General features: G+C 48.6%; 3 protein-coding genes and 1 long non-coding RNA gene across 5 annotated transcripts; 3 read left to right on the plus strand and 1 right to left on the minus strand.

Moving 5' to 3' along the window:
* The first annotated feature begins 372 nt into the window (after window positions 1-372).
* On the plus strand, window positions 373-9,539 carry LOC115382560 (uncharacterized). The gene is made up of 4 exons (XR_003930579.1): window positions 373-445; window positions 6,696-6,702; window positions 7,052-7,056; window positions 9,528-9,539. It is a non-coding gene; the product is annotated as an uncharacterized LOC115382560 (long non-coding RNA).
* LOC115382543 (excitatory amino acid transporter 1-like) lies at window positions 2,007-12,942 on the minus strand. Its single transcript, XM_030084319.1, has 10 exons — window positions 12,912-12,942; window positions 10,369-10,511; window positions 10,148-10,285; window positions 7,763-7,967; window positions 7,616-7,658; window positions 6,753-7,033; window positions 6,428-6,661; window positions 4,077-4,271; window positions 3,864-3,998; window positions 2,007-2,232 (listed from the first exon to the last, which is right to left on the minus strand). The coding sequence occupies exons 2-10, from the start codon at window positions 10,505-10,507 to the stop codon at window positions 2,022-2,024; spliced, it is 1,581 nt and encodes a 526-aa protein (XP_029940179.1). The 5' UTR covers window positions 10,508-10,511; window positions 12,912-12,942; the 3' UTR covers window positions 2,007-2,021.
* A 1,937-nt stretch (window positions 12,943-14,879) lies between these two features.
* On the plus strand, window positions 14,880-20,312 carry nadk2 (NAD kinase 2, mitochondrial). The gene is made up of 12 exons (XM_030084323.1): window positions 14,880-15,635; window positions 16,077-16,165; window positions 16,247-16,335; window positions 16,873-16,954; window positions 17,052-17,135; window positions 17,371-17,510; window positions 17,594-17,687; window positions 17,780-17,875; window positions 18,563-18,618; window positions 18,731-18,784; window positions 18,905-19,028; window positions 19,102-20,312. The coding sequence occupies exons 1-12, from the start codon at window positions 15,411-15,413 to the stop codon at window positions 19,238-19,240; spliced, it is 1,272 nt and encodes a 423-aa protein (XP_029940183.1). The 5' UTR covers window positions 14,880-15,410; the 3' UTR covers window positions 19,241-20,312.
* Window positions 20,313-21,870: 1,558 nt separating this feature from the next.
* Window positions 21,871-26,152, plus strand: skp2 (S-phase kinase-associated protein 2, E3 ubiquitin protein ligase). 2 transcript variants are annotated; one of them, XM_030084325.1, is made up of 10 exons: window positions 21,871-21,995; window positions 22,820-23,049; window positions 23,139-23,250; window positions 23,357-23,500; window positions 23,581-23,715; window positions 23,789-23,887; window positions 23,963-24,090; window positions 24,294-24,345; window positions 24,721-24,828; window positions 25,711-26,152. In XM_030084325.1, the coding sequence occupies exons 1-10, from the start codon at window positions 21,982-21,984 to the stop codon at window positions 25,928-25,930; spliced, it is 1,242 nt and encodes a 413-aa protein (XP_029940185.1). In that variant the 5' UTR covers window positions 21,871-21,981; the 3' UTR covers window positions 25,931-26,152. The 2 variants fall into 2 exon arrangements, with proteins under 2 accessions (XP_029940185.1, XP_029940184.1); XM_030084324.1 differs by having other exon boundaries at window positions 21,934-22,007.
* Window positions 26,153-26,813: the final 661 nt, after the last annotated feature.

Genomic DNA, 26,813 nt, shown 5'->3' on the forward strand with positions numbered 1-26,813 from the left:
ATGTTCCACTGAGAGGTTACATTATGTTAAAAATGCGGAATTGGTTTATTCTGAATTAAGTCATTCAGAATTATAATCATGAGCGTCGTCTTTACATGGGAAAACGAAGGATTAAATCCTCTCTCACGCTGGGGTCTGTGAAGTGTTCTGATTGGACGAGGTGGCCGTGACGTGTCTCCCGGAAGTAAACAGTAAACAGTAAAATTTCAGGAAAATTGCTGAAGAAAAAATACTTGTGCAAATACAACACTACAATTTTCCCCCAAAAGGTCAATTTCAGTTAAATCTAAAATATTTCATGTCAGCAAAATAACAAATTAATAGCTGGTATATTTATAAAGACTATCAGCAGTAGTCAGAGTGTGGGAAGCAGTCAGTGTCCACTGGAATATAAAGTTCATTAATGGTCTCCTTCTAAACACAGTAGTAAACAGCTGGAAGTGGAGTGTATAGAAACACTGTTTCAGTGACATGGGAACTGTGTCTTCTTGAAAATATGGATACAATATGAGAATATATTTAGAATCTATGTTAAAATTCAATATTGATCTGCACACGTGAGTCTGTTAGTACTTGGAGCAGGAGTGTCAAACATGCAGCTGGTGGCTGAAGCTGTTGTCACAGGGTTCAGTCTGGATGACAGGCGCTCATTGATAGTTTATGGTTAAAAGACTGATTACTTGTGGTTAGCCGTTAGCCGCTAACCGCTACCCTGCGGCTGCATTCTGGTTTCAGTCTGCACCAATCACAGGAGCCGGATTTCAGTTCGAAACGAGCCCAAACGAGCAGGTGCTGGAACTGCATGACGCTGTCTGTGCTTTTGCTCCGTCGGTGGTCCGCTCTCTGCAGAAAGCCCAACCAAATGAAGGGGGGAAATTCTCGATCCCCGCCTACCCAGGAGAGCCCAGTCCCGGACTTTCCTGGGATGGAAGCAGCCTGAGACTCAGAAGTGAACAAAAGGGATCCGTGATGTTGCAGGGAAAGCTAGCTAAAACAACCCTTCATGCTAAAGCAATCATTAATGCTAAAGCAACCCTTAATGTTAAAGAAACCCCAAATGCTAAAGCAGCCATTAATGCTGAAGCAAAAAATAATGCTAAAGCAACCCTTAATCAGAATCAGAAACAGGTTTATTGCCAAGTACAGTAGCCTATACAAGGACTTTGTTTTGGTGGAGGTACAAACATAGACAAAAGAAGGAACAGATTTAAAAAGGCTTACGTTTAAGATATAAATAGACAAAATTAAGAGACAAACAATGCTAAAGCATGCTAATGCTAATGCAACTCTTAATACTAAAGCAACCTATGAGAAGATGTTTGTGAAAACATGATAAATGTTGCAGAAATCCTTTGATCACAGAAAAAAACCCAATCTTTTTCCACAATAGTTGTTTGCTTTATCTTTTTTATTTTGGACATAATAAATAAATTCAAACAAAATAATGAATGCAATGCAAATGGAAACTTTAACATGCTGGAAAAGGAGTAGGAAGAGACATAAGCTTATCAGATCCTCCTCCCTTCATAGGGAACACTTTGGGCTACTTTCTTGGAGGAAATTTCAAAATAAATCAGGTAAAAAATGTCTAAAATGTGAATGATCTCACCTTGGACTTGTACTTTTTATATTTAAATGAAGGGAAAACATGGCATTTGTAGGCATTCATAGGTTAAATGATGCTATCACGGTGAGATCTAAAGGGGCTGAATGTGGCTCATAATCTGAAGGAAGTTGGCCTCTTGACTTTAAAACACCACTTCAGCTTCAGCATTTACCCAGCTCACTCCCAATCATAAATCTTCCTCAATCTCTACATAAATTACTCAAATTCTTTATGTCAAAGTAGTAAACATACAAACCAAAAACTACCAGTCCTATTTGAAGACAGATGGCTGTTGCCACGGCTGTAATCTTTGTCATTTGGATCAACATGGCGAAAATGTGGTTGCCAACATTATTTCACGCTTACTTCCAAAAAGAACGATGGGATCCAGCTGTGTGGACAGATGTTAGTGGAGCTACATGTTGGATTCACTGTGGGCTCGTTTGTCGTTTTCGAAATCGCTATCCTGTGATATGAGCTTGTAAGGTTTCTTCCGCTCCTTCTCCTCCAGCACCGAGTTCCCCATCTCCACGTCTCTGCTGCGCAGCTCGTGTCGGGACAGAAACTCCACGATTCCAGCGCCGATAGAATCCCCCAACACATTGGTGGTGGTTCGCAGGCGATCGCTGCATCCACAGAAAAGAGTGGATGAATGAAATGGAAATAACCACAGACCACATCCAAAGCAGTCACACCCACCAGTCAGTGAGTCTATTCAGCTCTCAGAACTGAAACACCATGAACTCCCAAATAAAATCTGTAATTCAGCATCCTACCAGGCCTTTGTGACAGACAGACAAACTGAGTCTGAGTGGATTCTCTTGAACTCACGGGATCTTCTTTGTAATGGCTTCCAGCCATGCATCTTCATAAAACCCACAACAAGACTAGAAAAAGTATCAAGGTTTTAGGAATGAAAAGTGAATCTCTTGTGTTTGTTTGTGTAAAAGTTAGTTTTCTCTCAGATTGATAATCAGCCTGTCCAGGTTGTAACCTGCCTTCATCCATATTCCGACATCATCCCTCCATCACACGAGGCTGGATGAAGTGATATTGAAAACAGATGATGGATTAAATCATTTTCAATACGCATCTGTTGTTTCCCATAAATGTAAAGCGCCATTAATACCTGCCGTGACGTCTACATGTGTTAACTGTCATTTCAGACAAGTGTGTCATTTTATCTTCTTATCTCACTGTTGTTATTCCTAACAGAGAGTTTGTTACATACACCAAATAATGAGCAAACTTGTCTGAAACAATAAAATGTCTTTTCTGTCTCGGCTTTTGGTAACAACCCTTGCATGACTGGACTAAATGACTACTGGGCTGTCAGCCTGACCTCTGGGGTCATGAAGTCCATTAAACGCCTTGGTTTAGTCAGACTTCCTGACTGACGGCCTGCACCGTAAGCTTCTGATTCATCTCCTGGAGGACAAGTCAACCTCCATGAGGGACGTCAGCCAAGTAACCGGACTCTAGAAAGGACTCAACCTGGCCCGACCCCCCTCATCCTGCACCAGTCCCAGGCCTCCGCTGTGTACCACATCACCCAACACCTCACAACACCGGCTCCGTCATGGAAATCAAAACGTGATTAATCACGATTAACTATTGAAATTCTGTAATTAATCTATGTTACCTTTTGACAGCATATCAAACAAAAGTTGCACACACTCACTGTCACAACTCTGAGAATTTTAACTCCATTTACCTCAATGGAAGTTTTAGATTTGTAAAGGAGAATCAGAGTAGCCGATCTGTAAGTACAGTTTTTCAAGCACACATAGTGACTGAAAGCAAGACGAGTGACGTCCCCTCAGGGTTTTTATTTTTTCCATGAAAAAGCCGGTGTGTGTTCACTGAGCTGTCCCGACATTCCTCCTTCGTGGCAGTCCCCTCAGCTCCTCGGATCCAGGCTGTCCCACGGTCTGTGTTCACTGTGGAAAGTCCTCCTGAAGCCAGGCTTTGGCAGAGATTCATATTTGGTCCATCCCAGTTAAAGAACAGGAAGGTTTTTTTTTCTTATTACCCCAGTTAGCTGAGTAATTTCTGGGAAGGGTATTCTAATTGAAATGATTAATTTGGGAAACCTAATTATGTTTCTATGTTAAAACTCATTGCGAAAATATTCGATAGAAAAGGGAAGATGTGGAGCGAGACTCCGGGGAGACGGCAGAAGTGTGTCACTAGGTGGTAGTAAGGCATGGAGCTGCTTTTGATCGTTCACTTCTTCATGGGACGGGGAAGTACTCACAGGAACCAATCGACCGCGATGATGAGCGTGATGTCGTCCGTGGGGAGACCGACGGAGGTCAGTACGATCACCATGGTGACCAGGCCCGCCTGAGGGATGCCCGCCGCGCCGATGCTGGCGGCTGTTGCCGTGATGCTTCATTCAGGAGAAAGTGAACCACAGCTGCAGTGATGTGACTTTCCAAAAGGCTCAGCTGTGTTTGTAGATGTTTACCTGATGGTGATGATCTGACCAAAGTTCATCTCCATGTTGTTGACCTGGGCTATGAATATGGCCGCCAGCGCCTCGTACAGAGCGGTCCCATCCATGTTGATGGTGGCGCCCACAGGCAACACGAAACGAGTGATCCGCTTGTCGATCTTGTTGTTCTCCTCCAGACATTTAAAGGTGACAGGAAGTGTGGCAGAGCTAGAATGGAAACAAGATGCGATAATTTGCTGAATTTCATTAGAATACAGCTAAAGCTAAAGAGCTGACAACAAGAAGAAGCAGGCTTTGTCTTGTGGAATTTAACACAGGTTCAACTGGCATGTCCACTTCTATGCAGATGACACACAGTTTATCTATAAAACCAGATGAAAGCACTTAACTTGTCCAATGCCAAAGTCATTAAATTGAACAGTGAACCAGGGAACTTTCATGGGCAGGGCTCGAGATTAACTAAGAATATATGACGGATCAGCTGATCGCGCTGCAGAAGCTACTGATGCGATTTGGTTGAATAAGGCAACACCTTCTTCTGTTGTGTTCGTTTACAGCGTGCTGGCGGAATGTGCACATCTTCTCTGCTTTTAGTGTATTTCTGTGACAGTTACAGCTCCACCTCAAGGCCTGGCGAGAGGGTGGAGGAGGAGACTGGAAACAAACAAGACGGACTCATGTGACTCTGGGACAGGAAGTCTGGCTCACAACTACCTGATCACCAACCTGTGACTGAGTCGGGGACGGTGGAGGAGGTTTAGAGGGGTCTGAGGGTGGAGGAGGTTTAGAGGGGTCTGAGGGTGGAGGAGGTTTAGAGGGGGCTGAGGGTAGGGGTGAGGGGTCTGAGGGTGGAGGAGGTTTAGAGGGGTCTGAGGGTGGAGGAGGTTTAGAGGGGGCTGAGGGTGGAGGAGGTTTAGAGGGGTCTGAGGGTGGAGGAGGTTAAGGGTGGGTGTGTGGGTGGAGGTGGTGAATGTGATAAAATACACTCAACTTCTCCATCTGTCTCACACAGACTAATAATTTAATTTATCTAAAATGCATCAAGCAGAATGTGTATTTGTGGCTACTGGAAGTTGATTTTTGCTTCTGAAAATACTTAAATTAAAACATGTTTTTGGAACACGTTTTTTTGTGGAAGACAACATTTGGACCACCAGACCTCTGAGTGTTAAATGGAGCTTTGCTTTTACTGATTACTGCACTGAGTTTCTCTCGTCATATGTTGCATTCCAATAACTTTGCCAATAACCAGTCGAGAGGACAAACTTTGCGCTTGTCCTCTCTACTGGACCTTCACTAGAAATAACACATATCCTGCTGACATACTGTAAAATCAGCTGCTACCAGTCTACTGCTGACCAGACCTGGTCACTCGAACCTCCCCCGAGCAGACTGTGATCATGTAATCATGTCATCTCAGCACACTTCGGTTGAATTGGGTGCTTCTGAACAGGATTTCTGCAGTCTAATAATAATGACACCTTCATTACATTCAGCATCCTGCAAGAACAGGAGCAATTAGATAAGGTAACAAACGACTGTGTTAGCCTTAATACTTCAAAATGCTGTTCAACCATTTGGTAGAGTAACATTTGTGGTGTTGATTTACCAGAAACATTTGAAAATGGACCTTTTGGTTAAATGTCTGGTTCAGTTTAAAGAGTTCTGGTCTGGTGTTAACAATTCTGCTTTATTTTGAAGAATGGTGGACTCAGACTGGCAGCCTGTACAGTGAAACGCTGTCTTCCGAGTGTGCCTGTGCTTCCCTGTCAGCACTCCCAACTCTCAATTTGAAGAATCTGAGTCTTGTTAAAAGAACACAATTGGAGAGTCCCAGTGAGATCTGGAACACAGGGATACTGATACTGCTACCAGCATCGGGTACCAGGTTCCATACTGCACAGAGTACTTGTATCATAATTATACTCATCATTTACAAAGGTGGTATTGCTGCATCCCTATTAAAAAAGTGTTTGGCTCTAAAAGAATATACCAGGCTCTATATGACACATTACAAATAAAGTAAGTTCTGAGTTCAGGTGTGAATGTGAGATTGGTTGACGTGTCTTCACCTGAACCTTGTCTATGAAAGACTTCAGAGATGCCTGAGGGTTCCTGATGGCTCTCGGGGGGCCTGAGTCACAGGTGAGGCACGTTCTAAACAAAAATCCATTCACTTGCTTCCAAATGTTGAAATAAACTGAGATGAATAGGCGTAATCAATGTTCAACGTCTGAAACCTATCTTTATCAATAATCCTCAACAGCGGGCCTCTTTACATTATATGAAGCAGTGATGCCTTTAAAACCGGCAGCTGACGCCGGGCGCAGCCACTTGATGTGTGGTAGAAGCTCTTTGCTCACCTGGAGGAGGTTCCCAGGGCCGTGACCAGAGCCTGCAGGAGACCGGCGATGAAGATGAAGGGGTTCTGACGAGTAATGACAAAATAAAGGGTGGGCAGGATGAAAACGGCGTGGATCAGCAGACCGATGATGACTGTGATGGTGTACATGCCCAGCTGACCACCCATCTGAGTCAGGTCATCCATCTCCACAATCTTTCCAGCTATGAGGAACAGGATGCCGATGGGAGCGTACCTGAGAGGAGGGGCGGTCCGTTACCTGACTGCAGAACATGTGTCGGAACCGTTCCTTTGAAGGAACTGAGAGTGAAATTAGAGAAGATTACCACATGATGATGGCAACAAGGCGCATGATGGCTTCGTTGAGGCTGTCGAAGAAGTCCCTGAGGAGCTGGCCCTGCTCCTTCATATTGCCAATTATCAAACCAAAGCACATGGAGAAGACCACCAGCCCCAGGGCGTTGACCCCGTTCACCTGACCCGGCACTGGGATCACTTCCTCCCGGGTGATCTCCACCACCTCTTGGGTCCCATTGGTGGAGTTGAAGAGGGTCTCGTTCACTGTCACTGTCACATGGACCGCTCGCTTTCCATATTTAGTTTTGAACTGGAGAATACCAGAGAGCGAAGGTTACAGCAGTCAGGTGTTAAAGAGCTGAAACAGATCACAGCTCTCATCTCAACATTAGAATATTGGTAACAAACAATATATCTTCGATCTTCTCCCAAATGTACTCAGATAAGAAGGTCAAAAATGGAATTTAAATTCTCACTTTATGCTGATGATGAATTATTATATGTCTCTGACCCAAAGAAATCCATTCCTATTATTCAAATCTTTCTGAAACAATATGAGTCATTTTCAGTCTATAAGAAACACATCCAGCAGGTCTACTCTCTGGGGAACCTGAGGTTTAATAACCTGCAATGACTGCGTTCATAAATTTTCCATTGAAGGTCAATTGCCCTCTTAATTTCTAATAATTACGGCCTGGGTTCAGGTTTGAGCTGTATTTCTAAGCATTGTGGTTCAGTGAAGTACTCCAACTCTTTTGCTGTGCCTGCATCTAGTCTAATTTTATAAATCCTCTCAGAAAGTCAACATTGCCAGCCCTTGTGAAAAGATTTGAACACTACTGCATGGAGGACTAAACACTTCGAGTCTGACATGTGTCATGTTAGAGCTCACCTGCTGAGTGCAGGCCTGGACCAGGTTCGGTGGGAACATGTTTCTGAAATGAGAGGACAGGCAGTGAGTTAGAAGAGACAAAGACCAGTTAGAGTCTAACTTTCATTATTTCATTTGGATTAACTTTGTGCCCATCACTGTTACTACCTGATCAGGTCTAAGAAGGCATCAGCAGGACTGACTTGCTCGATGGTCTGCTGCTTTCCAAACTCATCTTTAGATCCTTTTCCAGGGTGGATGATGAGCACAATGATGATTCCGATGAAGACTGCAATGAAGGTCGTGGTCATGTAGTAAATGACGGCTCTCATGCCCATCTTCCCCGAGGCTTTGCTGTCCAGAGCTGCCATTCCTGATCAACAGAAGGTGAAAAATTGGTTGGAACTTGAGTAATAAAGAAAATGAAGGTCTCTTCAATGCAGAGCCATGCTAACAGCACTGAGCCTTGTGCTGAATTAATAATATAAATGATGTAATACCCTTTTCTAAAGTGTGATACACTTTTTTCAGTGGTCCAGAAGGCCTAATGGCTCAACGCAGCAGAATAAAGCCGCAACACAACGTTAAAAAAACACTTGCTACTGTGTTATGGCTTTTTGTTACGCTGTGACTTTAATAATAATAATAATAATAATAATAATAATAATAATAATAATAATAATAATGCATTGGTTTTATATAGCGCTTTTCAGGACATTCAAAGACACTTTACATTGCATTGCATTATTCATTCACACCATACTGGGTGGTGGTAAGCTACTACTGTAGCCACAGCTGCCCTGGGGCAGACTGACGGAAGCGAGGCTGCCAATCTGCGCCATTTAACTGTTGTGTTGTTGCTTTTTACTGTTGTCTTGTGACTTTTTGCTGTTGTGTTCTGGTTTTCAGTGTCTTGTAGCGGCCAAGTGTTCACAGCGAAGTGGCTTTTTGATCATTGAATGTTGGCTCTTCCTGTCATTGTGAAGCAGAACTCACTAAGCGCTGTTCTCCACCAACAGGGACCGTGAGCTGGTTGAGACGTGGTGAGAATGGTTAGTTTAACCTGCTGATGATGTGTTTTTGCAGTATTAATCCTGCTCAGCCCTTTGTTTCTGTTTCTGACAATTCATCTTCACTCCACCATTTTTTCTCCTGCCGCTTACGTTGTGAGTTTATATTTGAATCTTCGATACAGAATGTTTACCTTCAACCTGCCCATATCCTCATGACACTTTAAAGCCTTCAGTTTGTCATTTTAAAAATATAGGTTTTTGAATGGATTATATACTTTAAAGCTAGGGTAGGCGATGTTGTCCAAAAGCACTTTTTGTCATACTGAGTGAAATGCTCCCTGCCCCCTGGGAGAAGTCAATACATTATGTGTACGGAAAAAGGTGCGGAAAAAATCTGACAACGGTAGCAGCCAAAGGACAGTAAAAACTCCGACCAATCGTAAGGAGCGGACCGCTCTTAAGAAACCAATCAAATCCCTTCGCCGTTCTACCAGCCCTCTGCGCGTACATTTCAATGGCGTGCACTGGCCCTGGTTCAGAGCGCGCGCGTTGCCAAGGAGCTCTCGGCGCTGTGGAACACCAACAAATAATATTGTAGCGTTACGACACTGAAGAAAATACTGGGAACTACTTTTTCTTTTGAGATCACTACGCCCAGACGCCATGTTTAGTAAGTAGTTCCGTCTTAGCAATCTTCGCATAAACAACTCAATCTCATAATTTTGCATTAATATTCCACAGCGTAGTGAATGTGTGGATTATAACGTGTCCACCAAAGTGTTTTGGGGTTGTTGGATTGTGTATTTGATGAGTTTGACGAGGGGGAACAAAAATACCATCCACTTCCATTGTGTCCGTCCCGAAAACCTTCCCCGACTCACCTCTGAATAAACAACAGCTCGCCCTCACAAAAAAGTAAGTATGCTGTTTGAAATGACTAAGGAATTGCGCTAAATGGGCCAATTTGCCAAAATGTTGAAGTATCGCTTTAAAATATTTCAACCCTCAGTTGTTTTTGAAGCGTTTTTTTCTATAGAGCAAGAACATAATGAAGATGAAAAATTAAATGAAGTTATTTGATCAAATAGTTCCTACACAGTGATGAAAATCTAACATATTTCAGTCCCTCTCTGTGTTCCTGTCCATAAGGATTGCCTTTAATGGTGAGTTTTACTGTCCTACAATACAATAAGTTTATACAAACGAACTGCATCTGACTGTCTGGACTGACTCCACGCTCTGTCCTCCGTCCCTGCAGCTGTTCTTGGTGTCCGGTGCCAAAACTCCAGCACAGTCAGTTTCCCTCAAACATCTGAGACAGTGCAAACACTGGGGTGTGAACGCTTCTGTTCCAGCTCTCTATGTGACATCCTGAAAAACACAAAGCTTTTTGTTTCTGTGTTTTCTGCAGCTGAACATGTTCCTTGACATAAACCTTTTCCTGTGTGTGATAAACATGACGTTAAAATGAAAGCTTGCAGAAAGAGCAGAGGGTTATACGATTGACTTTCATCGCACACCGTGAAGAAAAGCTTTGCACCTGTGATGAGACTGGAGACGAGCAGCGGCAGGACCAGCATCTGGAGCATCCTCATCAGCAGCTCTCCCGGAAAGGAGAAGTACTTGACTTCTCGGTAGGTCATCTTATAGGGGCGCAGTGCGAATCCCAACACGATACCTGCAGAGGGAGGAGCAGAGGGGGCTCAGCTGGGTGCAGGAGGGCCTGACGGGCCGCCGGGGGGGGGGGGGGTGCATACACACCCACGATCACCGCTCCCACGGTGAAGAGCACAAAGGCGTTCTTCTTCAGGAAGGCCTGGACGTCCTCCTTGGAGATCTCCTCCACTTTCCTCTTGGCCTTCATGGTGCGGATGTGAATGCCTTCCCTGAAGCGCTGCATCCTGCTGTGAACACATGAACAACAGAGTGGAGCGAAAACCAGGGACAAAAACCAAATGGTGAGCACGGTCAGCATCAGCAGTCTGAGTTCAGATGTCCTCAACTCCACCTGAACTAAAGCGTCTGTCTGCAGCAGAGCCTTGTTTCTATGTCAGAAACCGTGAAGCGAGCAGACAGATGCACCGGCAGCTTCATTCTGGTGTCCGGCGCTGCTCTTCATGCAGGATCCCTTCAGGGATCCAGATTCCTTCAGCTCTCTGCTCTCAGGGAGGTGAGTCCTATCGAGGCCTAAAAGCCCCTGAAATGACTCAGACCATAATAACCTGGTCCAAACTGCATCATAAATCCTGCTCAGAACCACCGGCCAGACCAGCCTCACTCTCCAGACGGGTTCACTTTCATTTCCTTCTTCTCTTCAGATCACGTCTTTCCTCAGCCTCTTCAGACTCCATGGTCTGACACTCTCTGGAGAGTATCTGAGTGAAAGGTGGGAATCTTCACGTCACCTTATGTTACAGTGCTCCAGTGTGTGTTGATGTATCTGAAGATTTGTGTTCAGTGTTTAACATATTCTGTGAGCGGCGGTTCAAACCCAGCAGGTTATTGAGGAATTCATGCTGACAGCTCAGTGAAGGAGTGTGTGTGTGTCAGCTGTCCTCTCAGCATGGACACACACACTCAGCAGCTCACACCAGACGGGCTCTGCTCTGCTCGTTCTCCTCTGTATCTCACTTCAGGCTTGTTCTGCTGAAGGAACCTGACTTAACCGGACTACCATCTACAGTTTGACTAACTCATTAGGTTAAAAAGCATCAAATTTAGCTTTTGACATCCAACCAACAGAAGCTTAATAATACTTCTCAGATCATATAGATTAGATTAGAACTGACTTCCAAATCGACCAATACTTTTCTCACATATAAAGTCAAATTGATGCAGTTATCCTTTTTCACTTTGCTCTGTAAACGGCTGGCGTGTCAGAGTTTCAATGTTTATAAAGGACCGTTTTCATCAGTTTATCGATGAATACAGGCTCTTTACAGTTACTGACTATTCAGAACAACAGAAGGAATTTCAGACATTTTTTTACCTGAGGTGTATACTTCATTTGTCTTTTCAGATTGATTCAAATTAATTACATTTATTATTTAACCTTTTGCATGGAAACTAAAAATAACCCTGACATGTTTTATGTTTTATTATTGTTCTTTCATGGAATTTTAATCCGTTGTTAACGTCTTTAAAGCTTCTGTTGTTGCATCATGAACACCGCTGAGTCTTTTCACTCTACACTTTAATGTCTTACAAGAAAAAAGGACTTTCTTTGTGTTCCAGTGTGTAAAATGTGGATGTGAATGAGTTAATAATCAATGTCAATATGAGAGCTGTGATTGGATTAGGAGTCAGTATGTCTGAACTTTCCATAGTTTTCATAGTTTCAAGTTAAAAGCATCGATCAGTAACCAGATTAATAATCATCTCTACTGTGTGGAAAAAAAACTGGAATAATCAAGGAGACATTTTTTCACAGTAATTCTTCCCACCACAGGTGGGATAAGATGTCTTCCCCCTGCGAAGCGGCTTCAGCGGGAAAATGAGAAAAGGTCTTTGAAAAGGGAAGCGAAGTTCTAAGTGTCACTCGGTGAGATTGAACGACTTCAGGTGGAACAGCCATGAGAAGGCAGCTCCCGGTCATCGAGAGGAAAACCATGCCTGCCTGAGATATTACCAAAAGTAAAGACGGACTAAAAGTATGAATAAACCGAAGCAGAGGAACGTCTCACAATCTGCCAAGCGAACCGAGACAGCTGAGGAAGAAAACACGAATACTGTCCGAGAAATACGAGACGGTATTAAGACAACCGGCAGCAGAGCTGACGAGGCCGAAATGCAAACTTCAGAGACGGAGGAAGGAGTGAAGGAACTGGAGGAGGCTGCTCAAGCTACAGTTCAAGAGGGGAGGGCCAGGAGGAACAGCATCAGAATGGAAGGGTCAGAAGACGGCTCCTCGTCCACGGCAGGTTTTGTGGAAAATCTGCTCGAAGAGAAACTGGAGCTGTCTCCTGCTAACGATCTGTTAACGGAGCGAGCACACCGGGCACCGGGGCCGAAACCACCGGGCCACGCTCCAGAGAGGAGATCCCGAGAGCCACCTGGCAGGAAAAGGGATTTCTGTATCAAGATCCCGATCATGCTCCAGAGACCCTCGCGAGACGTCGGGAAGAAAGTCGGGAAGGCAGTCGATGGGTGCAAGTCAGAGACTTTTACTTTGAAAGTAAACATCCCAACTTGTTTCATTGTCAGTTGTTTCACCCAGTTGTGTGACTTAAGTGTAGCATGATGAGAGAACTGGAGCCTCAGCAGAATGTGAAGCGATGTGACCTACCTGGTTGAGACGCTGTTTGGTCTTCAGCTGACTGTTGGACGCTTCAACTGGCAGGCCTGTCCACAAGCTTCACTCTTCCTCTGATCCACTGCACGACGATCTAAAGCAAAGAGCGCAGACTGTACCAACTCCAGCACCTGCTGTAACTACAAATGACAGGAGGGAAGTTATCTAAAGAGAGAAGGAGGAAGAGGGAGGGAGGGAGGGGGAGGGAGGGGAGACAAAGAGACGAGGAGGCTGAATTAGAGCAGTGTCCTCCCATAATAACACTGTTGGCCCTGTGACATAGTTTCAGGTAGAGTCCAGGTGCATGAAACTCTCCGACACCTGTTCTGTAATCGCTGGATTGTTTAGCGATGACCTGAAGTCACACATTACTGCACCTTTCATTTCTTCTTCCCCCCTCTGCTCCTCTGTCTTCCTCACTCCATCTAATCTCCAACACTTCGGCACCTTCTGAGGAGTTTGCTGTTTCTCTCTACTTAAAGCAATAATCAGGTTTATAAGATACACATCATCTCTCCTGGGACGTGTTATAGTTCAAGACAACTCCACAGAGTAAAAGACACACCACAATTAGCAGGAAGAAGTGGAGCTGGAGCTGTAATAAGTGACCTCAGTGTATGGAAACATATCCCCTGGTGGGCTGAGTATAATTAGTGAAGAATACCCCTGGAATCAGGTCACCAAGCCTTTTACAAACATATTCCCATGTCGCCGTCACACTGACGATGGGAGGGGTCTGTCCAAATGTCTTCACAGTTCATCCACTCATTTATTCATTCATCATCCATTCATCCATCCATCCCTACACTCATACGTCCATCTCTCCATCATCCATCATTCACCATTAATCCATCATCCACCCATCCATCCATGATCAATCCATCCATCCCTACAGTCATCCATCCATTCATCCATCCATCCATCATAGCTAAGCTAGCTGTTTATCCTTTAATTGCTCTACTGAAGACATTCAGATTGTCCTCTGCATGTTACCTGATGGAAGACAAACACCTGACTCTGCTTCACTGTATTCATGAGTTTAATCCAGCTAGCACATAATGTGTTTTATTCAAATAAAGAAATAGAAAACTACACCAGTTTATTTCAAGTGTAACGTGGTAATTTGAAACTTTGATTCTTTGCCTCATTACTCTAACCACTAAGTCTAACAGATGTAAAAATAAATGAATAAATAAATTGTCATGACATAACCTGAAATACATCAAAAAACTGAATGAGTTGTGAGAGCAAGTTTTTTTCAAGGCTACTCTTCCTGAAATGGGATGATTTAGAAAAACAACTGTTGCTTTGATCAAGTCAGTGCTGGATTAATATAAATCATTGTGTCCTGGGCTCACACACTCCTCCCTCCATCAGCTCCCAGTTTACCAAGCTGCTGCTGTTTTAACCAACTGAGAAGCTGTGCCTAAACTTTTGACTGATGTGCATTTTGGAGTAGTGTGATGTCCTCCCAAAGTCTAAAGAAATGTGTGTGACATTATGTGGTGAATCTTCATTGCCCTCAGGTGTGAATGTGTGGCCCTGCGTTTGCCTTGTGATGGACTGGGGACTGTCTCGGGTGTAATGTGGACACTGTAAGCTGGTATTGATTCCAGCCGCATGTCATCCCAAAGATAAATAAATGGGTTCTTACTGCTCAAAGTAATAAAAAGGAAACTTGTACTTCACAGTGTTTATGGGAATCTGCTTTTAAAGGGATTGAAAGTGCAAAGGTGAGCCATACTGAGTGAAATCCAGTTGTTCTTCCGGATACCCAGCGCTCTCTGCTTCCTTCTGAAATAGAAGATCAGGGGCAATAAAGAGGTCAGGTTATTTTTAGATATGTCCTATCTTTTATGGTGGCCATGAACGCATCAGCATCACAAACAGAGGTTGTCAGAATACTACGTCATCACGCCCCCTACACGCAGCCAATCAGGTGAAGCGCTGCGTAGCGCACGTACAGCGTGCGTACGTGCGTATCTGTATGGCGCTGTCTCTCCGTCCTCCTGTTGTCGTTCACTCCTCACCTGCCCAGGTGTGTTTCTGCGTGTTTAAAGGGCTTCTGCGAGTGTTTTCCTCCACGCCTCCGCCGTCCAGGTGTGTGAGCTCGTGTTGAAAATGAGTTTGTAGGCGAGGAACTTGGCGCGGCTTCAGAACGGCCCCGCAGTGAGCGCGAGCCCAGTCAAAACATGTCTTATTTTTGGCTTACGGCTCGTGAGCTGGCTGCTAGCTACTTTTAGCTCCCTTATCACAGCTGCTGAGACGATCGGGACTTTTAACGCCGCCACATCCGGGTCTGGGACTTCCAGGTCCACGGCTGGTCCGCTGCGACGTGCGCGAGGGCGTGTGTAATCCGGAAAGTGACATTAAAAAGTTGGTGACCTTCGTGAGCGGGGAGTGTGACTGGGCGGGCATGCTGCTCACGAGGACGGAGTCCTGAGGGGATCCAGACCTCCAGACCTCCAGACCTCCACCCAGCCCGGACCCCTCTCCTCTGCTCCTCCTGATCATGGCTCGCCGCTCAGCCGTCAACATCCTGTGCCTTGGGACTCGAACCGCGAGCCTGCTGTGCGGACCTCGACCGCTCCGCTCGTCCGTGTGCAGCGTGTCATCGCAGCCCCGAGCCGGGTTCAAGCCTGACCGGGTGGCGGTGGTCACGAAGACCACCCGCTACGAGTTTGAGCAGCAGCGGTATCGATATGCGGGACTGTCCGAGGAGGACCTGAAACACCTGGTGAGACCCCCTGACAGGACACACACCTGAGACCCCCTGACAGGACACACACCTGAGACCCCTGACAGGACACACACCTGAGACCCCCTGACAGGACACACACCTGAGACCCCCTGACAGGACACACACCTGAGACCCCCTGACAGGACACACACCTGAGACCCCCTGACAGGACACACACCTGAGACCTCCTGACAGGACACACACCTGAGACCCCCTGACAGGACACACACCTGAGACCCCCTGACAGGACACACACCTGAGACCTCCTGACAGGACACACACCTGAGACCCCCTGACAGGACACACACCTGAGACCCCTGGACTAACAAATGCATCACATTCACACTCTGCTCAGGACCACGGTGACCCCTCTGACAGCCTGGGTTTGGCCCGTGGACCACGTGTTTGATGCCGTGTGTGTCCCTGTGTGTCTTGCAGCTTGCCCTGAAGGGCTCCAGCTACAGCGGGCTTCTGGAGAGACACAACATCCACACCAACAACGTGGAGCACATCGTGGCGAGCTTGCAGTGAGCCGAGACGCAGCGTGGTCACCCGGCCGCCCGGAGACTCTGTCCAGCCGCTGAGACGCCTCGTGTGTGTGTTTGCAGGAAGGAGGGCATCGACGTCCGGGTGGTGAAGAGGGGGGAATACGATGAAGAGGTGGTGCGATGGGCCGACGCCATCATCTCTGCTGGAGGTGAGAACGATCGGATCCAATGTGCTCTTTAATGCGTCGCTTATCATTATTATAATGCACACGAGTCCTGCCAGTGAGTGAGGTTTCCACGCACGCTGGATCAAAGAAACTCCCTAGATCAGGGGTGTTCAAACTGTGGCTCTGGAGCCACATGTGGCTCTTCAGTCCCTCTGTTGCGGCTCCATGATACGTGAATAAACATTTTACTTATGTTTAAACTATTATGATTTCTCACTCTTGGTTCCAGAGGGATTCAAAAAAGGTTCAAGTAAAATTGGGAAAAATAGCAAAACCCCAAGAAATGGGGAATTAAAATGATCCAAAAAAAAAAATGAAATAAGGCAGGAAAAAGCAAACAAAACTGTTTAAAAAGAGGTAAAATGCCTAAAACAGCTAAAACTTCAAAACTGAACAATTCAAGCTGTGGCAGAATGGACAGAGCCCGGGGGGAGGGGGCACAAGTCACGTGAACAAAGGCTTGAAACAACGGCTGCAGCTGCACAATGCGAGTTCTCTAACTGCTCTTTGTTTTGTCAGGCGACGGGACAATGCTTCTTGTTGCCAGTAAGGTTTTAAGCAAGAACAAGCCAGTTGTTGGAGTGAACACAGACCCTGAGAGGTAAAACCCACCAAGCCTGACACTGTTAAAGTCCCCGGGGGGTCTGGGCTCCGGGGTCTCCAGCCCCTGATCCACTGTCACATCCTGTCACTTCCAGGTCCGAGGGTCATCTGTGCCTTCCTGTGCGCTACACTCGGGCCTTCCCGGAGGCGCTGGAAAAGCTCTGCCGCGGTGAGTTCAGGTGCGTATGGACTGATCAGCAGCTGTCAGTGTTTCGTCTCCGTCGTGGTGTCAGACTCCTGCCGTCTGTCCCGTCTGATCAGACACCAGACAGAAAGAGGCGTGCGATGCTTGCTGGTGAAGGGAACATGTTGGAATGGATCCAGATCGGGTCTCCCATTGGGTCACATGACGGTGTGTGTCAGGACGGCGGGAGGCGGCGTCCGGACTCACTTCCTGTGTGCTGCTGTGTTCAGGTGGCTGTGGCGCCAGAGGATCCGCCTGCACCTGGAGGGCACGGGGATCAACCCCACCCCCGTGGACCTGCACGAGCAGCAGCTGAGCCTGGAGCAGCACAGCCAGGCCCACCGGCTGTCCACCGTGGACAGCAGGAAGAGTACGCCTCCCGGCCCGGCCCGGCCCGGCCCGGCAGGTCCCCTCTCTCTCCCTGCTCTGTTCTGACGCCGCACCTCTTTCCAGGAACCGGGTCGATTGATGAGAGCTTCTCCAAGCCGAGCCTGCTGCCCATTCGAAGCCTGAATGAGATCTTCATCGGAGAGTCCCTGTCCTCCAGGTACCTGGGACTTCCACACGGCGGGTCGCGACCCCGTTGACCCTGAGTCCGTCCGTCCCGCCGCTCAGCCCGTGTCCCCTCTCGCTCCGCAGGGCTTCTTACTACGAGATCTCGGTGGACGACGGCCCCTGGGAGAAACAGAAGAGCTCCGGACTCAGCATCTGCACCGGGACCGGATCCAAAGCCTGGTAAACACGGCGGCGTCCCTCGTCTCACTCCTGTCCTCCTGGCAAATATTAACTCTGAGGAGGATTAAAGCCCGGAGCCTGTTGGAACTCTTTACAGCGGGAGTCAGTCCTCTCCTGTGGTCCGGCTCTAAACTGAGCTATAAAATAAGAGTTTTCAAGCTGTACTGAAAGCGAAAGCTGCCGTCTCATAATGGCTGCTGAACACCACCGTTTCATGATGTCTACAGATTATATCAGGAGCTTTATTTGCCCAAAAAATACAAATGTGCACATCACATCTGAATGTTATTTTAAACTTTGAACTTTCTTTTGAAAAGCTTTGACTGTGTGAAAAAGAAACAACAACAAAAGCATAAAAGGTTTAGTTTTCTAAAACTCAGCCATTTCCTCCTCATGTCTTCTTAAAATACAGTAAAAACAGTCCAGACAGCCCAGTGTCTCCAGTTTGTTCCTGTTAAACTAAAAGGTGACTTGAAGTATTTTTCAGCCCGGCTTCTAAACATAAAGCTGGAATCAAGTGTTTCAACTTTTTTTTTTTGACCCTTTGTGTCCCGTTGCGGCTCTAAATGAGATGTCTTAGTGGCTCATGGCCTCGCTCGCCGTCCGCCTGGCCTGGTTCGGGTCCCTGAGAGGTTTTCTTCTGTTTCACAGCCACGGGTCTGACTGCTCTCCTGCTCCTGTCAACAGGTCCTACAACATCAACAAGCTGGCCCAGCAGGCGGTGGAGGAGATCCTCAGCATCGGTACGGTGTGTGTGTGGGTGTGTTCGCATGTGTGTTCTGTTTCCTGACTCCAGTGACGGTCTCTCTCTCTCTCTCTCTCTCTCTCTCTCTCTGTCTCTGTCTCTGTCTCCAGGAAAGGCCCAGACTGGTCTTGAAATTCCACTAAATCCAGAGTTTCTCCAGAAGGGTGAGTCCATCCTCCTGCTGACGTCATGGTTACGGATCGGATCGCTTTTGTCTTTAATGTGGCTCGTGTGTGTGTGTGTGTGTGTGTGTGTGTGTGTGTGTGTGGTGTGTGTGTGTTCAGTTACAGAGAAGTATAACGAGTCTCTGGTGTTCAGTCCGGACGACTTCCGCCTGCTGTACAGCGTCAGAGAGCCCATCGTCAACCGCGTCTTCTCCAGCAGTCGGCAGCGCGGCTTCGCCAGCAGGTGAGCGAGGCGTGGCGGGCGGCGAGGCCCCGCCCCGCCGACCTCCTGACCTCCTGACCTCCGCCTCCCTCAGGGTGTGCGTGCGCTCCCGGTGCTGGGACGCCTGCATGGTGGTGGACGGCGGGACGTCCTTCGAGTTCAACGACGGCGCCATCGCCACCATCAGCCTGAGCGAGGAGGACCAGCTGCGGACGGTGCTGCTGGAGAACTGAGGCCACGCCCCCCGCTGCCTTCAGACGGTGTCACGTGACCGCAGGCCTCCGGGACGCTCCTCTGCTGCTGTTTATGAATCAGTCGAGCTAATCGCTCCTCTCTGCTCCGATCGTGTCCGGTCTGCCGGTCTGTAGAAGCTCCTCTGGGGAGGAGATCTCCACGGAGCTCCTGCTTCTACATTTCTTTTTTTTTTTTTCTCCTTTGTTTTTGGTGGGGAGGAGGCCAACCATGAATGAGTTGCTGTTTGACAGGTTTTTATTTATATAGAGTAGAGGAGTGTTTGTTGATGAGTCCAGCCTGACTGGAGGAGTCGCCTCTAGCTTCGACGGTTCAGTCAGTCGGCTGACCTCTGACCCCCCGCTGACAGGAAGCCCTCCCCGCCCGGCCCGTCTGGCCTCAGGAGGAGTGAGCAGGACTGTGGCTTCACCTCCCCGACCACATCAGCTTCGGACTCTTCGCTTTCATTTCTTTGTTTTTGCTGTAAAGTCCAGATTTCCTGCTTCGTCCATCTGTTGAGGGTGGAGAAGTGTGGTTGGTGTGTGGAGTGGGACTACACCTGGACGAACGGGACATGTAGAGAGAGACGAGTCCACCGCTGCTCCACCCTCTGCTCCACCCCCTGCTCCAGCTGCACCCGAGACGAGCAGGTTTCCTGTCACTGACTCCATCAGCTCCCTCCATCCTCCTGCGTCTGGCTCCACCCATCAGAAGGGGCGTGGCCTCTCTGGACACGGAGGACTCTTATTTCTTCACATGCAGGCGTTTGAGAGCACAGCGGCTGTTACAGCTCGCGCACCGAGTGAATATTTTTGGAAAATAGCGTATATTTTTTCAGGACGTTGGAAAAGAATGAACGGAGCACTTTGCTCCATGTTTCTGTGTGTTTCCGCCCCTCAGCGGTCGGACGACAGCTCGATTTAAAATGTGATTTGAAGGGATTCTTCACGCGGCGCCACTCCTCGTGACCGATCCCGGCTTGAGTCGTGCCAAAGGCCACTTTCCTCACACGTCCACCGTCACCCTGTCACCCTGTCAGGATGTCTTGTTCTGGAATCACAATAAATGATTGAAACCCACCTTCTGCTGCTTGTCCTTCTCCAGTCACTTTCTGTGCTGCTTTGACTAATTCGTGATCATGGAACACATCAGAGAACCTTTTATCTGCCTTGAATATGTAGGAGGTTATAATAATGTGTTGAGATTATTGATTCACACAACAGTAGTCTGGTTGTGACTAACTTTCACCTTCAGAGCCTGAATGCTGGGTTCACCTGGAAGGCAGTGGTTCATCACAGAACAAACGGAGAGAACATGCAAACTCTGCTTAGAAAAGCCCCAAAGCCCAGATTAGAGGAGGTTCTCTGCCCACGTGAGGCGAGGGCGAAACACCGGCTGAAGTTCAGGTCAATATTCGAATAAAGGACTTAGTTTTTAAAAGCAGTTATGGACTGAGTGGACCTTTAGCTCCAAAGTAAAACCTGCTGCAGCATCAGTTTGATGGTGAACATCCGAAAACACCCACATGAAAGATAGTTTCTGACCGGCCTTTTAAAAATATTTTTAATACTCAATCCTTCTTACATAGCTGCTGTAAGTTAACATCACTGCGTTCCAATGCAAGTGTGGTGAAAAATGCACTTTTAGCCAAAGGTTTTTTAATTGACTAGACAACAGACCTGGGGAGGTTTTGTGCTTTTACACAGCGTTCATGACTTGGTGTCTTATTTTAGGAAGCTGTAGAAGGATGTACAAACGCAACAGATTTCACCTGTTTGACGCACGCAACACTTTAACAGATGTACAGTATATTTGAGATTGTCTACTTTGTGTAAATGTTTGTTTTATATTTTTTTTTCCAAGGATGTGTGTTTCAAATAACTGGTGCTTTGCAGAGAATATTCCACTCATTTGTTGAGACATGTTTTCTTTAGTCTCCATCTTGTCTTGGCTTGATAGCCTCACAAATGAAATAGAAATAATAAATCACAAGAAAACAATAGATATTGGATTAATGTTGTGTTTACAAAACGCCTGAGTGCAGGTGTTGCTTTGAGAGGAAGTAAAGAGCATAAATTCACATTCACTGATTAAATAGTAAATGTTTTTGTTTGTTAAACCAGTATCTTCATGAGATTATCGCTTTCCTGGCTTTTGTAATAAAGCCACTATAAAGAGAGATGAGTGTATTTATAATAAAGTGTATTGAGTAAACTCTTAGAGTTTTTCATATAACTGGTTTTTTAAATCTACACAAAGTATGCGCAGTTAAGAATCATAAGAATTAAAAGGTATATTTGAACCGAGTTTTACTCTCTTTTAATATTTTAAAGTTTGACCAAGTATATACTCTTTAAAAACCTGAATGATTTTTCACACTTTTTCTAAGGTCATATTGTAATAAGCAGAAGTTCAGTCTCAAACGGGCAGCTTTTGGTTTGCGGACCGTATGTTTGACACCTGAGCCCCACGTGGAGCTTCTGTCTTGGACAAACACGTGCTGGCCACTGGCCACTCACTTTCTGTGTTCAGTGACTGACTGTGGAGTTTATATCCGAGTGGGACCTGAACGCCTCCTGCGCCGCCGGGCTGAAAACGTGTGACGTAGCACGTAGCACGTAGAGCGTAGGCTGCGTGAGTGGCGCCGCTGCTGCTGGCGCTGAGTTTAAAGAGTCTGCAGGAGGGCAGCACGAGCAAACTGTCGATTCTCTCCGGATCTCTGAAAGTCTGAAAGTCAGGGCCGATGCCAAACAAAAGGTATGCCTTCAGGTGTGTGTAGCAGCGTGATCGTGTTTTAAGTGTATTTCCAGACCGATGCTGTTTTTGCGTAATGTGTGTAAAGGGCTCACGTGAACGCAGCACTAGTTTCCTCAGTTAGCCTCTGCTGTGTCCTGATTCAAATAAAATAAAGATCAAGTTTTCTTGTTAGTATAATCGGTGTTGCTTTATCCGCGTGGATGACTTTGAAACGGATATTTGGGGGGTTTTCAGTCTGAAGTGAAGGTGGAAACCGCCGATACCGCGCTTTTCTTCAGAGCCAGGCCGCCTTTCACACACTGCTTCCCGGGTTAAACTCTGAAAGGCTTCCAGAAAGGACAGCAGGTTTCCCGCTGCAGCAGATCCCCCAGCCGCGGAGGGACGCGGTGCCAATGCTTTGCTTTTGGGTCCGATTTTGCGCGGTTCCACGTTGCTCGGTGCATGGTTATGGCGGGCAGAGGGAGCTGGTGGAGGAAGTGATGCGATGGATGGATGGATGGGTGTCTCTGTGGGTTCTGGGCTGGGTCTCTGGGTTCTGAGCTGGGTCTCTCTGGGTTCTGAGCTGGGTCTCTCTGGGTTCTGGGCTGGGTCTCTCTGGGTTCTGAGCTGGGTCTCTCTGGGTTCTGGGCTGGGTCTCTCTGGGTTCTGGGCTGGGTCTCTCTGGGTTCTGGGCTGGCTCTCTGGGTTCTGGGCTGGCTCTCTGGGTTCTGGGCTGGGTCTCTCTGGGTTCTGGGCTGGGTCTCTCTGGGTTCTGGGCTGGCTCTCTGGGTTCTGAGCTGGGTTTGACGGTGACCGAGCGTCCTCTTCTGTCCTGCTCGCTGCAGGCCTCTGCAGGAGCTGCAGAGTCTGCAGGGCTCCAGCAGGACGAAGCGGTCCAAGCCCCGGGGAGGCCTCGGCGAGGGCCTGGACTCGGAGTGCACCCCCACATCCAGCTGCATCCAGCTGTGGTCCCCTCCACACAAACAGCTCAAGAACACCAGCAAAGGGAAGGAGAACGAAGACGGCCAGTTCGTCCTGGGCAGGAGGTCCAGGAGGAGGAAGGAGTCCAGCGCAGGTGGGGAGCCTGTCTGGCCTGCTGCTGCCAGGCGGGGGGGTTGATCCCGGTCCCGGTCCCACTCTCTGTCATGCTCCGTGTCCCTGCAGGTCTTTCGTGGGACCACCTCCCGGACGAGCTGCTTCTCAGGGTCCTGCTGCACCTCCGCCTGCAGGACCTGGTCCGAGTGTCTGCGGTCTGCATGCGGTGGCGTCGTTTGGCGTGAGTCCCCAGATCCAGCAGTGATCTTCAAGGACGCGCATATCAAATACACAACAGCCACACAAAGCGGCTGGCCTCGTCAGCGTGCGCTGTGACCGTGTTCCAGGTTCGACCGGTGTCTGTGGAGCAGTGTGGACCTGGAGGGCCTGGTCCACGCCGGCCCGGCGCTGCAGCAGGTGCTGAAGATCGGCGTGAGTCGGCTGCGCTGCCCCCGCTGCTGCGTGGAGGAGCTGCGGCTCGCGGACGCCGGGTGAGTTCGGCACGCCGCCTGCCCGCCGCCGGGCGTCACGGACGGCACGGGTCAACTGTCTCCTGTGTCCTGGTGTCCAGGCCGCTGCCCGTCACCCACATGGATCTGTCCAGCTCCATCATCCCCACCCCCGCCCTGGAGGGCGTCCTCCGCCGCTGCACGCTGCTGCAGTGTGTGAGTCTGGAGGGTCTGCAGCTGTCGGACTCCATCATGGCGTACGTTTGTGTGCGGTCGCTGATCTCCTGAAGGCTGCAGGCCTCGCCTCACCCCGTGTCCTCTCTCCTCCAGCTCCCTGGCCTCCAACCCGGGCCTGCTGCAGCTCAACCTGAGCGGCTGCTCCGGCTTCTCGGCCGCTCCGCTGGGCGCCATGCTGAGGTCCTGCAGCAGGTGGGCCTCCCCCTCCTCCTCCTCCAGGTGGGATCTGGTCCCTCTCTGACTCGGGCCGTCTCTCTGTTTCTGCAGCGTGACGCAGCTCAACGTGTCGTGGTGCCACTTCACCGCCGACCACGTGAAGAGCGTCGTGGACAACGTGACTCCGGCGGTGACTCGCCTCAACCTCAGCGGCTACAGAGAGAGTCTCAGTCTGGACGGTACGTGACGGGAATGCTCAGAAATAACACGTCCAGCAGGGGGCGTCTGTGAGAGACCCCACACACTGGCACCCGGGTTGACCTTTAACCTTTTTAATATACTGCAGTTACATATTGGATCGTTTAACAATCTCTGATGAAGGAAAAGGTTTTGAGCTGAGTGAGCGGCCGTGCACGTCTCTGACCGTGTCTGTCTCCTCCAGATGTGAAGGTGCTGGTGGACAGATGTCCACACATCCAGACTCTGGATCTGAGGTGAGGACGGCCGCTCTGCTGCTTTCTGCCCGTAGATGAACGATCAGTGACCACGGCTGTCAGGCCACGCCCCCTCTCATGGACAGCATTACAGATTACAACAAGACTGGAAACAAGTCCACATCAGTCAGAGTAGAGTGCAGAGCAGTAGAGACCCCAGTAGAGGGTTCTGAAGGTGGATGACACGATGCTGGGAGGGCTGCCGTCAGGAAAACAGAACGTCTGAGCACCGCTCTGCGGCACTGTGTGGGTTTTTATGAAAGAATGACTGAATGTGACAGTTTGGATGTGTGAAGCTCTGGAACCTGAGCTAGTTCTGGGGTCGGACCGGCAGACGGTAAATCCCCTGTTCTCCTCTTCCTCTGGCTGTTCCAGTGACTGCACCCTGCTGACTGCTGAGAGCTTCCCCGTCCTCAAACAGCTGCCGTCTCTGCAGCACCTGTCCCTGAGCCGCTGCTACCACATCCACATGGCTGCGCTCACGTAAGACACTGCATCGCACACACACACACTCAGAGATCTGCACATGCTGATGTTCAGGATCTACACACACACACACACACACACACACACACACACACACACACACAGAGAAATGACAGTTACAGAAGAAGATGGAAAGACGTAATGTGATAAAGTCAGTAATGTAATGAATGTGACGGGACTTTCCAGAAAAGTCGGGGACGACTGTTTATTTCACTGCTCCGCAAAGTCCAGTGACAAAAAATATTTGCAAGTTTAAAAAAAGGTATTTGTTTGCAGTCAGTTGGTTCTCCCAGTGCCTGAACTGCAGCTCTGTAGAGCTCTGCCTTTCAGCAGCCAACATGGCTGCTTTATCCCCATAAGCCCCGCCCACTGGGCTGCTTCATCCCCTAAGCCCCTTCCACTGGGCGTTGCCAACAAAATACATTCACAAAAGGCATATATCAATAAGGAGAAGGATTTGATAAATAGATTTCATATATACACTTAAGCCCAAATGGATTCATACTCTGACCAATATTTTTCCTTGATTAGTTTTTGTTCCACCAGAAATGACAGAAGTTTTCCAAAATTTCATGATGCTGGACCAGAAGCACCGCGGTGAAAATTCTTCTCAGCTTCTTTTTACATTTGAATAAAGTGTCCGTCCCGCCCTCAGTGATCCATTCCCAGCGTGATGATCGGTAGGAGAGCCTGTTATTGGCTCTCACAGCGATCTGTTAGCTGACTGAATGAGAACAGATTTTCCCGGAGATGGTGTCAGTTTTCAGAGGGCAGGAAGACTCTTTCAGCTGAGCTGTGGCTCCTCGTCCACGGCGGTGCTTCCTGACCAGGTGACGGCGTGGATTCTGCCGACTGACTGTTTTTGTGGTTGTTCTGCAGAGACGTGGGCCGGACGTTCCCCTCGCTGGCCCTGCTGGACGTCTTCGGCCTGGGGCAGGACGCCCACCTGCCCGGCCTGAAGAAGCAGATGCCCCACATCGGGGTGAACTCCAGGCCCTTCTCCGGCGTGGCGCGGCCCACGCCGGCCGGCCGGCTGCCCGGCACGCCTGCCGACCGGGCCATGTGGGGCGGCAGGTGCCGGCTCAGGTTCCGGCTGTAGCGGCGGCGCCGGAGGAAGAACGTTCGGATCTGTTTTAGGTTCTAATAATGTGTTAATTTAAAGGATTGTGCTTGTGGAAGAAGGCGGTGGCGCGCCGGATTCGTGAAGTCTGCTGGTGACCTTTTAGACGTGCAGCTCTCAGCTGTAATAATGACAGCCTTGGTTTTAATCAGTGAGGTCTGAAGTTTCTCTGCTCTCCAGCAGGGGGCAGTGTTACAGCAAACATCCTCAACCTGTTACTGAGTCTTCTCCAGTAAACATGTGAAAACACTTTAAAACACGTGGTCCCTCTTTTGTCTCTGTCTCTGTCTGTCTGTCCCTCCTCCTCCTGGTCCTCAGCAGCGGTTTCCATGGAAACGGCTGGTTGACAGGAAGTAAGGCCGGCCTCCATGGCTGTGTGAAGAGTTAGAATCATCTCCTATGTGACGGTAAAGCAGAGACCACATCCTGGCGGGATGAAACGCCGTCCTGCAGCGAGAGGGCGGGGCTCAGTGAGGGTCTCCATCCATCAGGACAGGGGGCGGGGCTCAGTGAGGGTCTCCATCCTTCAGGAAAGGGGCGGGGCTCAGTGAGGGTCTCCATCCATCAGGACCGGGGGCGGGGCTCAGTGAGGGTCTCCATCCATCAGGACAGGGGGCGGGGCTCAGCGAGGGTCTCCATCCTTCAGGACAGGGGGCGGGGCTCAGTGAGGGTCTCCATCCTTCAGGACAGGGGGCGGGGCTCAGCGAGGGTCTCCATCCTTCAGGACAGGGGGCGGGGCTCAGTGAGGGTCTCCATCCTTCAGGACGGCGCCTGGCTCCACATCAGAAGGCTCCACTCCGAGTCCCTGACACATGAGCGTCTCCACTGAAGAGAGACGCCGCTCTGCTCAGCCCTCTGCTGA

Source organism: Salarias fasciatus (assembly GCF_902148845.1).
Source record: "Salarias fasciatus chromosome 7 unlocalized genomic scaffold, fSalaFa1.1 super_scaffold_4, whole genome shotgun sequence".
Classification (NCBI taxonomy): Eukaryota; Metazoa; Chordata; class Actinopteri; order Blenniiformes; family Blenniidae; genus Salarias; species Salarias fasciatus.